General features: G+C 35.0%; 4 protein-coding genes across 6 annotated transcripts in view; 2 read left to right on the top strand and 2 right to left on the bottom strand.

Annotated features, from left to right (window-relative positions):
• The window catches only part of LOC125815695 (protein NSP-INTERACTING KINASE 3-like), a 451704-nt gene that overhangs the window by 237866 nt on the left and 198309 nt on the right, over window positions 1-15529 (bottom strand). The window lies entirely within an intron of this gene.
• On the top strand, window positions 875-5423 carry LOC125815815 (1,4-dihydroxy-2-naphthoyl-CoA synthase, peroxisomal). The gene is made up of 9 exons (XM_049495374.1): window positions 875-1317; window positions 2749-2871; window positions 3303-3404; window positions 3568-3606; window positions 3713-3811; window positions 4104-4151; window positions 4339-4434; window positions 4701-4823; window positions 5003-5423. The coding sequence occupies exons 1-9, from the start codon at window positions 1051-1053 to the stop codon at window positions 5117-5119; spliced, it is 1014 nt and encodes a 337-aa protein (XP_049351331.1). The 5' UTR covers window positions 875-1050; the 3' UTR covers window positions 5120-5423.
• Window positions 6405-9935, top strand: LOC125815898 (ADP-ribosylation factor 2). 3 transcript variants are annotated; one of them, XM_049495488.1, is made up of 7 exons: window positions 6405-6562; window positions 7329-7498; window positions 8334-8404; window positions 8564-8683; window positions 9348-9466; window positions 9563-9644; window positions 9735-9935. In XM_049495488.1, exons 2-7 carry the CDS (start codon window positions 7351-7353, stop codon window positions 9738-9740), a joined length of 546 nt encoding a protein of 181 aa, XP_049351445.1. In that variant the 5' UTR covers window positions 6405-6562; window positions 7329-7350; the 3' UTR covers window positions 9741-9935. The 3 variants fall into 3 exon arrangements, with proteins under 3 accessions (XP_049351445.1, XP_049351430.1, XP_049351437.1); XM_049495480.1 differs by lacking the exon at window positions 9735-9935 and adding an exon at window positions 7219-7244 and having other exon boundaries at window positions 6498-6562; window positions 9563-9659; XM_049495473.1 differs by lacking the exon at window positions 9735-9935 and having other exon boundaries at window positions 9563-9659.
• On the bottom strand, window positions 10837-15037 carry LOC125815880 (uncharacterized). The gene is made up of 5 exons (XM_049495449.1): window positions 14901-15037; window positions 13182-13467; window positions 11602-11706; window positions 11476-11523; window positions 10837-11186 (listed from the first exon to the last, which is right to left on the bottom strand). Exons 2-5 carry the CDS (start codon window positions 13437-13439, stop codon window positions 10947-10949), a joined length of 651 nt encoding a protein of 216 aa, XP_049351406.1. The 5' UTR covers window positions 13440-13467; window positions 14901-15037; the 3' UTR covers window positions 10837-10946.

Here is a 15529-nt window from a genome sequence, read left to right as displayed (position 1 = left end):
AATCCAAAACAAAAAAATCAATCCAATTTAGAATTTGGTTCAATTTGATTTGATTTTTCGATTTAAACAAAATAGTGCACCCCCCTAATTATTATTTTCGTTGAGTTTGAATTTTACAGTATCAATTAATAAGTCACGTCTCCATCTCAAAATTGATCAATGTGACATTACTTTCATCTCAAAGCAGTTGACATTACTTATTACGCCATAAATTCCCTATACCATCTACCCTTTAAGAGATTAAGATTTAAAAAGAGTGCCTAACTAAGCGTTTGATTATGAAAATAAAAAGTCAAATTACTTTATTTGAAATTTTTAATGTTGGAGTCTAGTTGTCTTTGACAATAATTTTGCAGTTAATATTTAAAATTTAAACGTATTTTAAAAAAATATAAAATATTATTTAAACATGAAAAATAATTTTAACTAAGGCTATTTTATGAAAATAAAAATAAAAATTGGATTTTTTTAAACACTAAAAAATAAAAAGTAAAAGTGAAAACAAGGGTTTGTCTGTTCTCAAAGTTGTTTTTGGAATTTTCACCATCAAACACTATTTTTCAAATAAAGTAAAATAATATTTCAAATAAAGTTAATGATATTTATGGTCAAATGAGTTCTTAAATTACTTATATACAATAACACCATTTTATTTTGTTTTGGATGTCATCCAGTGTCTGATATCCACATTAGAATTCGATTATTTTGAATTTGCACCGTTTGAACCCTCATTCGGAGAAATACTCCCTATCAAAAATAATTTCATATCCAAAACTCGAACCAACAATGTTAATCTATCTTAGCTTAAAGTATTGCCAAACTCCAATAGGCATAGGCAAGTAAAATAAATACACAGGATTTCTAGCATCTTTTTAGCTCCCTAAACTTCCAATGCCAAAACCCAATAATATAGCATCCATCTTATCTCATCTTATCCCAATAAAATCAAAAACACACACATCAAAATGTCATATATTATTGTCACTCCATAACACAACACAAAATTTCTCACTTCGAAAAATAACAACATTTTTTCATTAATTACCAAGAATGTCAGAGAAGGACCTCAACACTATGAGGAGGAGAGTGGCATCAGTTGCTAATCATTTATTGCCAATTCCTTTAGCTCAAAATGTTGGTTCTTCAATTGGGTCTTCCAATTGTAGCTCCTCTTCTATGAATGATAATTACCATAAAATTCATGGTGAAGTCCCAAATCATGAACCTGTTTGGAGACTTATTCCTTCTGATGATGAATATGGCAAAGAGTTTACTGATATTATTTATGAGAAAGCTGTTGGTGAACCCATTGCTAAGGTTTTGTTCTTACAATCTTTACCCTCTTATGTGGAATTCTTAATTTTTTTTTCAAACGTAGTATTATCTGTGTTCTAATTTATGTGATGTAGTTTGACTGAATACAGGTTAAAGAAATTGGACTTTTGAAATTTATGATCTAAAATAAGTGATACATGTTTGTGTGACTATAAATTATTTCATTATGATAAAATAAATATTTTAAAATTAAATTGTTATTAAATATAGAAATGTGTTATTCTTTTTTGAACAGTCTAAAAAAAGCGAGTCATATAAATTGGGCTAGAGGCAGTGATGTTTATTGATGGCATAATAAGAGTCACTCAAACTTGGACTCAGTTGACAAATAAACCTGTATGCACATCTATACGCCTCAACTCGTCTCTATTATATTAGTTGAATACTCTAACTTACAAAACAATAATCTAGACATCTCCAAAATTTATGCGTCACCTCAGTGGCAACATATGTCCACGAGTTGGAATGTTTAGTTGTCGGTTGAGAGGTGTCTAGATGTGCACTCTCAAAGTTGGAGGTACTTACTTGTGAGCTGAGGTTAAGTTTGAATGTATGTTTATGTATTATGCTTGATTTGTGAACACCCTTTGCAATGGTCCATAGACCATAAAGGAAATAGAATAGTGTGCTTCAAGAATGTGAAAATGAGATATTTTTAGTTCATTTAAGGTGAGAAAGTTAGTAAACTGAAGCTATTTAGCTGAAATTGAGTGCTTCATCGTTCCAATTATTGTGACCTTGTTTGAATAGGAAGAGACTTTGAGAAAGAAATGAAGCCTTTTGGAAACTTGTTGTCTTAACACCATAATAATTGAGTGGCTATTTAACTTTCTCATTAATGGTAAAAGAGGAAGTTTAAGTTAAATTGTTTCTAAATTTAGAAAGTTGTCATTCTTTTTTGAACGAACTAAAACATAAATGTTGGAACAAAGAAGTATTACTTTTTAGATGCCTGGTCTTTACTCAAAGCTTGAGTTTAGACTAGTGAAAACCATGTCTTGAGCTCCATGGAGTTTATGTGATGATTCTCAGTTTGCCTATAACAAAGACTTCAAGGATGAGTGTTTACATTTGTAACATGATAATGGATAACAAAGTGCTAAATGGTAGATGATATTGTATTTCTCTGCTATATTGTGAAAAGCATATTGCATTAGATGACCCCTCAAAAATACATTCTGATGACTAATGCCACGGATAAAGAAGGAAAAATCATATATGATTAATATGGGCGCTTTTCTCAATCATTATCAGCAACCTTGGGTTCTCACTTAGCAGCTACTAGTAACACGGTTTGAAGCTTCTTTGTTGCTGTTAGTACTTACAGGTGACCTGAATTAATAATGTAAGAAACTCAGAAGCTGGAAATCTGGAGCTTTAGTTTAAGTCATATTGTTTTCTTTCCTCTTGCAGATAACCATCAATAGACCGGATAGAAGAAATGCTTTCCGACCTCACACCATCAAGGAGCTTATTCGCGCATTTAATGATGCCAGGGATGATGGTTCAGTGGGAGTCATCATTCTCACAGGAAAGGTAAGTTTCCTACAGAAATATCATATCATATCATGTACAAAGTGAAGAAGTTATGGAATTCGATGTAGGTGAAGTGAACTTTAGGCCATGTTATAAATTTCTCTTACTAGCAAATATTCACTTCAAGCCACCATGTCTTAATACTTGATGAAGGAATTGAATGACTGAATTTTAATGCACACCTTTCCTTTTGTATTTACACCGAACCAGCTTGTAGTTGAGCTCGTAGTGGTTCTGTTCCATTGAAGAGTATCTCTAAAAAAACATGAGATGTCATAGGAGTATAAATGTAGTTAATGGAATTTGTTGTAGATTAGAACTGAGTCCTTGTGGTGATGGTTTCTAGATATCTTTGTATAGTGAGTTAACTTCAGTAGATTGTATCATTTGGTTGTACTACGTGCATTGTTCTCAAGTATGACTTGATGCAGGGTACAAAGGCGTTTTGTAGTGGTGGTGATCAGGCATTGAGAAGTAAGGATGGTTATGCTGATTTTGAAAGTTTTGGTCGCCTTAATGTTTTAGATTTACAGGTACGTAGAGTAATCTGTCATGTTCTTTGAAGTCATTGTAGACGACTTTTTGCCTTAAGATAGGTAGTTCCTTGAAACTGATATAACTTTTTGATATGTCTAGTTCTTAGCAATAGTTTGGTGTACCATTTAACTTTACCTTATTCTTCTTCTTTTCTCATAGGTGCAAATTCGTCGTCTACCAAAACCAGTAATTGCAATGGTAAGGCTCTCTGTTCTTTCTTTTGTTAAGTACTTTAAGTAGGCGTCCCTGTATATCACGTAATTCAATTATCTGAAATAACTCTTTTCCTTTTGTTGCAACTAAGGTTGCAGGTTATGCTGTTGGTGGAGGACACATTTTGCATATGGTTTGCGATCTAACGATTGCAGCAGACAATGCTATATTTGGTCAGACTGGCCCAAAGGTGCTCTTTTTACATGTGTACTCGAAAACACATTTTATTAGTAAATTAGTAAATGAGCATATATTCAAGTACCTGTAGAGCATGTCTTTAAGTACTGTTTGGAATAAAGCTATGTTCTATGCTGATCGAATACCTCACCTTATTTACCAAGTCTATTATTGTTCTTATTCTATAGCCTTCTTGACTATACTATTATTCTTGTTCCATTGTGTCTGGACAAAGAATCTAAGTAAAAGTTAAATTTGATGCCATACAGAATCATGAAATCTGATTCTTTTTTTGCATATTGCAGGTAGGAAGTTTCGATGCTGGTTATGGAAGTTCAATTATGTCACGTTTGGTGAGCGTCTTGTCTTGGTTCTTTTTGTTAAGATACAATTTACGGATAACTCATTTGTAGTTCTCTTTTCATGTTAATTGAACTTCTTGATCAAATATTGGTGTAAAAACAAGCAAAGTACATCTGATTTATAACTAAGTACTATAATCTCCGAATATATTGGTTTAATCTTCTGCTGTCTGAACAGGTTGGACCGAAGAAAGCTCGTGAAATGTGGTTTTTAACAAGGTTCTACACAGCTTCTGAAGCAGAGAAAATGGGACTTGTGAATACTGTTGTTCCAGTGAGTATATCGACTAACTCTACTTCCTTAACCATAAGAGCTAACGTTCGTGTAAGAACCATATGGGATCAAGAGAAAAATTAACAAAAATTAGCATTCCAATTTCATATACTTTCTGGTTTACAAGAATGCTCATTAGTTAGCTCAAAAGTTTACTCTTGCAACAAATATGCCGGCCGCCTTAACCTTAGAGAAAGGTTTTAATCCGTCTGTTATATGAAATGACTTAAGAGTTTTCTAATGTTATGTGTTGTTTCTTTTTTTAGTTAGATAAGTTGGAGGCAGAAACAATAAAGTGGTGCAGAGAGATCTTAAGAAATAGTCCTACAGCGATACGAGTGCTAAAATCAGCTCTCAATGCAGTTGATGATGGACATGCTGGACTTCAGGTACATTTCACTTTCCTATTATATTCCAAAATGTTCTCATATTAGAGCAAGCTCAGTACCCAAACTCCTACACGAGGGGATCGAGTCTGAGCTAAGTATACTCTTGAGTATCCAAATATATGTCGCGAAATGGCAAATAGTTATGATACAAACATTTTCTTTCTTTAAAATTATGTCAGGGTCTGGGGGGAGATGCTACTCTTCTATTTTATGGAACTGAAGAAGGCAATGAAGGCAAAAATGCATACAACGAACGTAGACGACCAGATTTCTCTAAGTTTCCCAGGCTACCTTGAGTTCCATTATTGTTGTTGTTGTTTGTAATCTGTTAGTGCATTCAATTATATCATAATAATAAAATTTCCTTAAATGGGTCGAGTGGAGCGACTGATTCATATAGTCAACCTCAACTTGCTCAGGAGTAAGGCGTAATTGTCGTATCAAAATATTGTACCTAGAGAATGTTGTAACTGTAATAATGTTGTTGTTATTTGACTTTTCTTTTTGGTCCAACTGTAATTCAACATGAAGAGGTGAAAAGTTTGTACTTCTCAATAGAAGCTTCGGATTTGAGAATAAAAGTTGTACCACTTGTCAATGAGGCCACTGACCCAATTAATCCAGATTCATGTCGTGTATGATCCATTTAAAGGGAAGCTCTAGTTCCCTACCTAAAATTTTAGGAACGTAACTTCCGTTTCTGTTGAGAGATCATATTCATCCCACCACATGCAATTCTCGCCTGTTTGTATAGTTTTTTTTTTCCTTTCTTAAGGTGAGGTGCTTCTTTATTTTATTGTGTTTTATTTTAATCATATTTTTGTACATAAACAATTACACATGATGTTGATTGATTCAAAACCTTTATAGCAAAGGAAGCTGATTAAGGCTTCATTGACATTTTCCTTTCCTAGTTTCCATTTGCTTAATAACATTGGTTTCTTTGTTTAAAACATAAGTATATACTAATTATTAATTTTTTAGTTTCTCATTCGGTGTTCGATGCCCAAATTAGATCCCAACTAAATCTGGATTCGCGCCAGAAAGTCTCACATTGGAATAAAATGGTCCTTAACAAAGACAACTCTATAAGGGAACTCAAACCCGACACATCTTAATTAAGGATGAACGAGTACTCACCTCACCACAACCCTAATTACTTTAATCATTAGCCGGAAAAAAATTCACCTTCAATTTAGTAAATTACAAAGTAAACGAACTACACAAATAAAGTAATAGTCTACCGTCTACGTATCGTATTAATATGTTGATAATCAAGAGTTTAGATTGTTATAAGTAATATTTATATACCAAAGTCATTTTAAAATTAATTACAGGTAAGTATCTATACCAACTATAAACTAATAACCTAAAAAGCAATTGTAAAACATATACTATTTTTATTTTACTAGAGAAAATCAACACTAAACATAAAAACGTAATTAATTAAATTAATAATCCCCCTAATTTACCAGAAATTAAAGAAATATACGTGGCAGTATCTGATTGCATTGGCCAACGTACATGAAACAGAACTCACGGTGGAAAAGGAAAACGCACCCACCATTGGAATCGAGTGGCATTCTCGTAATTTCATGAAACCCGTAATGCCATTTTGGTAACATTAAAAAGATCTCATTTCCTTTATTTATTGCATCAATTTTACGCTCTTTACATATTTCAGCGTTAATCTCAGGTTTCTCTCTCAATAGATCCCTCCTTCAAAAAGCTCTTTTCAGGTAAATCTTCATATTTTCATTCATTTTTTTCTTCAATTTCATGCATCTATAGTAACATTTTCGAGAATTTTCGCTATTGAAATCGTTTTTTGTATGGATTTGAGGTTGATTTTAGGCTACGATGTGTTTGTGTTTGATTAATGTTGAAATTCAGCTTCCATGGAGGAATTTTAGCTGCATTTACGGTGCGCGGCTGGTATTTGTGTGATTTGTGGTTTTCCTTATCAGATTTATGGATTTGTAGCGGCTGATGCGTTTTTTTTGTGGAAATTTGTGTTTTTATGCTATGATCTGAAGAATGAGTTGTTGTACTGCTTCCGTATATTGAAAATTGTTTTGTGTGGATTTGTGAATGTCTCCAGTTGATTTTATGCCAGAATGTGTTCAATGTCATGTTGAAATACAATTTTGTAGAGATGTTTTTGCTACATTTGATTTGAGGTTATCTATCAGATTAAGCGGTTGGTAGCTGCAGATATGTTATCCTTGTTTCATTTTTGGTGTTAATTTGTGTTCCTTTAGCTGAGAGACATTGTACTGCTTCGATCTCTGTGAAAATTGTAATGTATAGTGGTTTGTATCATGAAAATTTTGAATTTTAGCTATTCAAAAGTTGATTTAGCTCATCAATGTGATCGTTTTGCTTTGTCATTCAGATCCATGTTAGAATAGCTGCAACTTGGTATGAATCAGCATATGGATCTGAATTTTGAAGGCAATTATGGATTTCAGCTGTATGATTTAATTGTGGAATTTTTTGGTGTAGGGATCATCATCAAGGAAGCATAATGGGGCTCACATTCACCAAGCTCTTCAGTCGGCTTTTCGCCAAGAAGGAAATGCGCATTCTAATGGTTGGTCTTGATGCAGCTGGTAAGACCACCATATTGTACAAGTTGAAGCTGGGAGAGATCGTGACTACTATTCCTACCATTGGTATGTAGATCGCTGCATACAGCAGCAAAGTTCTTGCCGTAATGATCTCTGCATTTACAATTTGGTTGTAAGGCATGAAACATGCCTTTTGCCTGTTCCCTCCCCATATGCACTGGTTAGGCATAGCATTTATACTTTATTATTTTGACTTGGTCTCTGGTTGTGTATGTTTGGTATGTTGCATGATATGTATTAGTGCCAGACCTTATCGTGAGGGTTGACTTATGTTGTGCAGTTTCTTTTTTTATTGGTAAACCACATCTACCCACCCTCGATCCCTCTCCCTAGGAGTCATTAGTGGCCTGTCCCCACTTTCTTGTGATGACTCGAACCCCCTAACTGCCGCTGGAGGTGGAGCAAGCTTTCCACTTGAACTGCCCTGTCTTGGCACTATGTGCAATTCATCACTCAAAAGATTAACCTACTTGTTATTTTGAGAAATAAAGAATCTGAATGGTGGTAGGCAGTTTTATAAATCGTTCTTCCTAGTGTCGGTTGCTGCAAATGTTTAGTTGGTTATATCCTATCCCTCCTACTGTCTGCCTCTCTCTGCTTTGGTTCTTTTTGGTGAGTAGTCTTAGCAAAGTGGTGGTCTTAAACTTCTCAACGTTTATCAGTGACTGTTTGTCATGCAGATTTCTAATGTTTTGTATGGTAATTTATATGATACTAATTATTAGCTATTGCATTTGTTGTATCACTGTATTTTCTTGGTGACTATTGAAAAGATTACTTGTTCCAAGAGATTCTTGTCAGCTTTTGGAAAATGTACGCTCATATGTCCATAATACCTTACTGCTTCAATGAGCTATTATTAATAATCGACAATTTTCAGGTTTCAATGTGGAGACTGTTGAGTACAAGAACATCAGCTTCACTGTTTGGGATGTCGGGGGTCAGGACAAGGTATAATCATTTTCCCCCTATGGCTGTATGTTCTGCATCGGTCTGGCCCTTGTATATACTATAAGCTGAAAATAAGGCTGACCACTCTGCATGGAGTGAAGCTTCTGAACAATTATCTGATAGTTCCAACTTCTAACTTCATTTATTCACTTTTGGCAGATCCGTCCATTGTGGAGGCACTACTTCCAGAACACTCAGGGTCTCATTTTTGTGGTTGATAGCAATGATAGAGACCGTGTTGTAGAAGCAAGAGATGAATTGCATAGGATGTTGAACGAGGTAATGATCTTTCTCCACACTTTGTGCAGGGCTATTATTGTTTCCCGAAAGTAAATATGTGGCATCTAAAACATTTTAGCTGTATAGCTTGAATTTATGTGCTTATTTTGAGTTCGAGTAGAGATGATCGATTGTAGATGTACCTAGATTTTCTTTGGCAAAATTCTCCCTGAATATCATTTTTTTGTTTAACAAATAATGGCCTAGTATAAGTTGAACTGATTCATCAACTTGTTTCCTTCTAGTATTTCAGATTCACCATTAATAAGTTGGTAATATATCTAGAGGTTATTCGGAAGAATGGGTGTGGGAAGACTGAAGAGAGAAGGTTTTCTTCAACTTGTGATTTAAGCAAATGTCAGAATAGTTGAATTTTTTCACTGTACTTGCATCACTAAATTGCATGTTCCGGACCTTTTTATTCTTTGTATAAGAACACAGACAAAGTAGGCCAGGGGCAGTACGGAAGGTAGCAATCTATGAGAAACCCACCAACTTTGCTACTTACAGATCATATGTGCCATTATTCTCTATGTTCTGATTTTGTAGCCACAGCCACTTCTCATTATTTATTAGATGGCAAGTGCAAGATATACATGGGGATGGATCTTTCAGTTAAACTTTCTTGAGCGACTCTGGACTTATTTATTATTGTCTGTCCCAGGATGAACTTCGGGATGCTGTGCTTCTAGTTTTTGCTAACAAACAAGATCTTCCTAATGCAATGAATGCTGCCGAAATAACTGATAAGCTTGGACTGCACTCCCTCAGGCAGCGTCACTGGTAAGCACTTTGCTAGTGCTTGTGAATGATTTGCTTATATTTTTGAAGATCTCACTGCTTTTGAGGAGTTTCTAAATTGGGTCTTTTCTGTATCAGGTACATCCAGAGCACTTGTGCAACTTCTGGAGAGGGGCTTTACGAGGGACTTGATTGGCTTTCTAACAACATTGCTAACAAGGTAGTTATGCCATAATTTATCAAAAGCTGTTGGAATATGTGCTGTCGTTAATTTTTGGGCCTCTAATTTTCTCAACACCTCTTTTTACAGGCTTAAAGTGATGCAGATTTGTTATTGTGGGTTGATCTGGATGCAGGCGGAGTTTTATCTAGTTGTTTTTTCTTCTCATGTCAGTGTGATTATGAATATCATGTTGAAAGCATTTTGTGTTTCCTTAGGGCTTTTTGTAATGGCTGTGTAATACAATGGTCGAATATATGTAATTGCTGTTTGATTAGGTATATTGCCATAAATTTGTAAACAATGACTAGTTTTCATATTTGTTAATTGTTAAAGTCTTGCAGTCCCCTTTTCATTTCGTTGGACTTCCTGTTTACATTTTCTCTCCGTGTTTATGAGAGATCCTGATAGAGTATGATTATTTGATTCTGCAAGGTGAGCTGAGAATTAGGAGCAAAAGGTACAACAGTAGTACTTACGCACAAGTTGAAGGACTTAGCTCTTCTTTTGTCGCAGCCCCACCCCCGCACAAGTACTTTTTATTTACTTTGCTATTTACCTATTCGTTAATTTAAGAATTTAGTATATGCATATTTCAATGCCCAGTCATCTTAAGAGCAAAGATTATGTATATGACCATATACTAGTTCGTAATTGTATTCCCAGAAGCTGATAGGTATTGGTAGCAAACTTAACTCAGTTGAGAATTGTTTATACCTATAATATTTTTATTTTTAGGTTTAGGTTTAGAAATAAAAAAAAATGCTTCATCACCATTTGAAGTCCTAATTGAATATTCACATACATAGCATACAAGCACTATATTCCCAGGTTCCAACTAACTGTTACTAACTTGTAGTGTAATACATGTTCTCCATATCATATAATCTTAGGGAAAGCTTCATATAATTTTATGAGAATAACAAGAGCTTTAAGTTTAAAACCTGCATAAGCCCACAACCCATCCCGCATTATGTTAGAAAATTTTATTTCAACCCGCCCTGCACCTGCCCCATTGCCATCCCTATAACCAAGTAAAACTCAAAATTTCAAAAGTTTCAAATGAAGTAAAAAATATCTATGACCAAATGCCTACTGAATTGCAATCAATTTTGCTTAAAAGACACTTCAATTATAAATCAACAGAGTTTATATCACAAACCCAACAGTTTCAAAGGAAACATGAACAATTGATGTTCATTGCACATGGGGAATCTATTTACAAGTAAATCAGAATTACATAATTAAACAACAGAAAGTTTTGAAACTATGAATTCCATTTGAAGCCAACTGTACTTATATTCAACAAGTTGATGCAATAGCCTCCAGCAGAGCAGCAACAAATTCCATTTGTTTCTCTTGACTCACTCTATTGAAGGTAGGAACATGGACAAACAGACACTTGTGACCTTTTTCCTCTGCGAATCGGAGAGAATGGTAGTACACATAATTGCACACAAAACGACCTGCATCGTCCGACATTGTCACATCAAACCCTTTCTTCTTTAAGAACTCCAGGATTGACTCGGTAGGGCAAGATGTCTTCAACAACCAGGTAAAAAAATAGATTAGGACACATGGAAAACAGAGGAATACAGGCAAAGAACATGAACCACTATCGGATAAAAAAGCACTGTACTTCTTCATCTAATATACATAAGCAGATTGACAAGAGGGAGTTGCTCGGATGGTAAGCACCCCTCACTTCCAACCCGAAGGTTGTGAGTTTGAGTCACCAAGGGAGTAAAAGGGGTGGGAGCTCCTAGGGAGGGATAAAAAAAAATAAAAAATACATAAGCAGATTCAGTATCATATGAAGAATAGAAGAGACCTTTCTTATTTGATATATTCCTCCATCTTCTGGAACAATAGGCACTCGCTGTGGAAAATCAATAAGAATATTAGCATAACGAAATATCGGGTTAGCTCATCTCGGTTAAGAGATGAAACACCTTACCTGAGGTTGCCAACCAAGCTCATCTGCACAACGAAATGTGGCTTCATTTACTGCCAGCCTCTCAATTGCAAACTTTGTTGCTCCACTATTTACCCCAAGGTGAAGCTGAACAGATTACACAGGACTTCTATATCAGCAGCACATTTTATTTTTCTCCAAGTGTGTGTGTGTGAGTGAGTGGAGGATAGGAGCAGCCACAGAATGCAAGGCCGCCAAACAAGACTTAAGTAGTCACGTCACATGATAAACTGTGTTCTAGACTCCAAGTTCACATTTTCTCTCTATAATCATTGACCTCAAAACCTTTTAATATTTATCTATGTAAGTAGCTATATCACTAGAATTTCCAAAGAGAAATCTAATCAAGTGTCTTCACAAACACTGACACAAAGAGTGTCTTCTCCTGTTGTTTGCATACTAAAGACCTGATATGTACCGCCAATTTCTTTGGTTTTAAGTTGGCATGTTAGAATTACGAATAATGGTTATTTATCCTGATATCCCACATATATTGGTAGCTAACTATTGAGAAAAAAGCAATTAGCTACAGAGTTAGGCAGTAACGCTGGTCATGTTTTGGCCTTCTCTTTTCTTCAGTCATGCACTCTCAATCCAAATACTCAATTGCTAGTCTCGTGGCCACAAATTGGCATCAGTTTGTGTGTTTTTACTTTTATGTATGAGATGGTAATGGACCTAACTAGTTACCCTTTGGGACTCCCAAATTGGGAGACTAAATATTGGGTTTTAGTATCGCCTAATACTATCCAAATACGTTAGTCCTTGAAATTTGGTCTTTCACAAGGATAGATAGCTTATCTTTCATTTATCCAATCTACAACCTCCAAACTTGATAGCCACAAGTTAAGACATAGTTTGAACGGTCTGATGCATGTGTTTTTGTAGTCAAGTTCATCCATAAGGGTCAACGAAAGAAAATGGACACTCCTCCAATCAACTTCCCCTATGAAATGGTTTTGCAGCTGATTACCAACTCATATCAGTCTCTCAAAAAAATTAATGCGGATGATTATTGAGTTCATTATGTCTTTTCTCCCTGTAGGCTTGTCCCCTATCATAGTACTCTATTCATTTTATATTGGCATATGTGGAGTTTGATATTAGACAAGCTGCAGAATACTCTGGGCTGCAACCAGGACGGGACAAAATGCTCTCAATCTGGCACTATAGGAGTATGATCTTTATAACCATGGTGTCCGGCCAGCTTGCGCACACCTTGACTAATTCCACGGAATACCTACGACCTCCCACCAGCAATAGGTACCAGGTAACACATGGGAAGAAATCAGTTGGTCTGTTTCTGTCTCTGTTGGACTATAGGAATATGATCATTAGCTCACTACAATACATTTACCCATCAAAGTATCAAAAATTCAGAGGCAGTTGATAAAAAAGAAACAATCAGAAAAAAAAAGAACCACACATCCAGCTATTCATGTTACATAAATGTGCATAATTCGCGTATTCTTCTGGCAATTTTCTGCACAAGACAGTTTAAAGAGCAAACATGAATCCACACAAATTAGTTAAAGGAGAAGATTTGTCTTGGCAGAACTAACCCATATGACTTGTCCATTATTTGAACTGTTTCCAGCAGAGGACTCCTCTATAACCTTCAACAATGCCGGAAGTCCACCCTCTCCAGCTGTTTCAAGAACAGTACAGCTGCCCAAGGTCACACCAGCAGGTAATCCTTTCATTTCAACATAATATTTCAAGTTGCTAACTGCTGTCTCCGTAGGATTCTGAGCTACACCGTGAAATTTCTTGAACCCCGTGACATGAATGGTCACAGATTTTGGCCCCTCCGATCCCATTTCCTCGTGCAAAATACGAATAGGAATCCTAATATTGATAGCTTCCACAATTAGTTACCAGCTCATGCCACTTACAACAGTGTCTTCAATATAACATCACACTTTTTTGAAATGGTAATCTTGATCAAACATTCAAAGCTTTTAAAAGATAGCAATCCGACATTTCAGCATACATGACAAGTACATTAGTAAAAACTGGGCAAAGCAATTACTGACGAGTTGTGCCAGGTATATTACCTCTTGGATTTTGATAAACAATCAAAATGAGCAAAGCAACATCGCAACATTTAATTCAACACACCAAGTAAAAGTTAAAAAAAATTCTCAATGCTTACACAACAATTGACAAAGAGGTAAAAAGACAAAACCATGATAGCTACATGATTAAATTTGTATTCACCTTTTTATTCGTAATCCCCCCCCCCCCCCCCCAACTCCCTCTTGATTTACCAAGGACCATCTTTTGCATACCAAGACCAACCCATCTTTCAGTTCCAACCAAACAGCCTAACACTAATGGAAATTAAATTCTAAACCTTGCAGATATACTTTCAACGCGGAGCATAAATTTACTAAAATTCAAGATATGAACCCATAACTTTAAAAATATAATAGGTCCAATGCTAAAACCCTTTAAGCTTGAACCCGTAAAATTTAAGTCCTGAATCCACCTCTGATCTAAAGCCTGCTTATAAGGTGATTCATTACACATTCACAATTCAATTAAAAAACAGGAGTAACCTACAAGTCTAAAGGCAAAGTCAACCCCTAAACAAAATACCCATCAAACCATATTTTGGAAGCACATTAAGAAGTGAATATACATAAACTAAAACGAAATTAAAGAAAAGGCCTCGGGGAATCTCAGTAGCTTAGTTGGTTAGCTACCTTAACTTTCACGTTGTTCGTGAAAATTCAATTATCCACCTTCTTCCATTTTCCCTTCCCTATCCTCAATTTTATAACGAGGCATAACCATACAGAATTTTCAAAAAGAAAGGTTCAAAACATAAAAACAAAAAGACCACCACCGACTATAAAATTTTGCAATTCAAATAAAATCAAGAACATAGAGATACTAAAGGCAAAGACAACTGCTAAATCAAACACCCATCAGATGATAATCCTCTTCAACAAAGATCAAAACTTTAAACAAATAATCAACTTCATAACAACACCCAAAGGTCCAGAATTTCCAAAAAAACAATGTTGCACTCATATAAAAAAAAAAAAAAAAAAACTACCCAAATTGAAAAATCAATATCATAGAGATACTAAAGGCAACTGCTAAAGAAAATACCCATCAGATGATAACACAAAAGATCACAACTTTAAACAAAGAATCAGCTTCATAACAACACCCAAAGGTCCAGAATTTCCAAAAAACAAGGCTACACTCATATACAAATTGAAAATTCAAGATCATACATGATAATACAAAATTAGAGAGATGGGGTTTACCTAAATGAAGTTCTTTTGAGTCTTGGGATTATGAAAATGGAAGAGAAGGGTCAGAGAGAACAAAGTTGGCGTTAGCTGTATATATATATACAGAAGAATTTAGCTACTACACATTTGTATTGTTTGCAACTTCTTTCTCTTTTCTCTCTCTCAGCTCTTCGTAAGGAGTGTCCAGTGGGGACACGATGTTGGACGGTGATTCATTGGACTCATATGCCCCTTTTTTTCCCTCTTTTCCCACTCGGTGAGCTTGAAAGACTGATTAAATATGAATTGCGCATTGCTGAGTTCATTTGAGAGTGATGTTCCGAACATTACTTTTTTCATATTCAGGATTCGAACTTGAGATCTGAACACATTTGAGAATGACGTTCTCAACATGATTTTATTTATATTCATAATTTAAATTCAAGATCTCTAATTAAAGATGAAACACTCATACCACTTATCACACTCTCATATTGGTGTCCCTTTCCTTCCTCTTTTCTTTATGCAAGATTCCTTTTTTCTTCTTTCTTTTAAAAAATAAATGATGAACTATTTGATTTTGTGTTCCATTTTGTTTAGCTACAAAAACATCATTATGATATTAATGATTGTTCTAATTTAAATAATTAATTAAGAAGTAA

The sequence above is a fragment of the Solanum verrucosum genome, unplaced genomic scaffold (genome assembly GCF_900185275.1).
Source record: "Solanum verrucosum unplaced genomic scaffold, falcon-dt-bn FXZP01000085.1, whole genome shotgun sequence".
NCBI classification, from domain to species: Eukaryota; Viridiplantae; Streptophyta; class Magnoliopsida; order Solanales; family Solanaceae; genus Solanum; species Solanum verrucosum.
The sequence above is the reverse complement of the archived record's forward strand: the minus strand, read 5'-3'. Positions and strand labels throughout refer to the sequence as shown.

Coding starts and splice junctions, on each gene's coding strand:
- LOC125815898 (XM_049495473.1), top strand. CDS start 7,351: ATGGGGCTCACATTCACCAAGCTCTTCAGTCGGCTTTTCGCCAAGAAG. Junction 8,684..9,347: donor TGCATAGGATGTTGAACGAG/GTAATGATCTTT, acceptor TGTCTGTCCCAG/GATGAACTTCGGGATGCTGT. Junction 9,467..9,562: donor TCCCTCAGGCAGCGTCACTG/GTAAGCACTTTG, acceptor TTTCTGTATCAG/GTACATCCAGAGCACTTGTG.
- LOC125815815 (XM_049495374.1), top strand. CDS start 1,051: ATGTCAGAGAAGGACCTCAACACTATGAGGAGGAGAGTGGCATCAGTT. Junction 3,607..3,712: donor CAAAACCAGTAATTGCAATG/GTAAGGCTCTCT, acceptor GTTGCAACTAAG/GTTGCAGGTTATGCTGTTGG. Junction 4,435..4,700: donor TTGTGAATACTGTTGTTCCA/GTGAGTATATCG, acceptor TTCTTTTTTTAG/TTAGATAAGTTGGAGGCAGA.
- LOC125815880 (XM_049495449.1), bottom strand. CDS start 13,439: ATGGGATCGGAGGGGCCAAAATCTGTGACCATTCATGTCACGGGGTTC. Junction 11,707..13,181: donor ATAATGGACAAGTCATATGG/GTTAGTTCTGCC, acceptor TAATCTGTTCAG/CTTCACCTTGGGGTAAATAG. Junction 11,187..11,475: donor GAATATATCAAATAAGAAAG/GTCTCTTCTATT, acceptor TGGTTGTTGAAG/ACATCTTGCCCTACCGAGTC.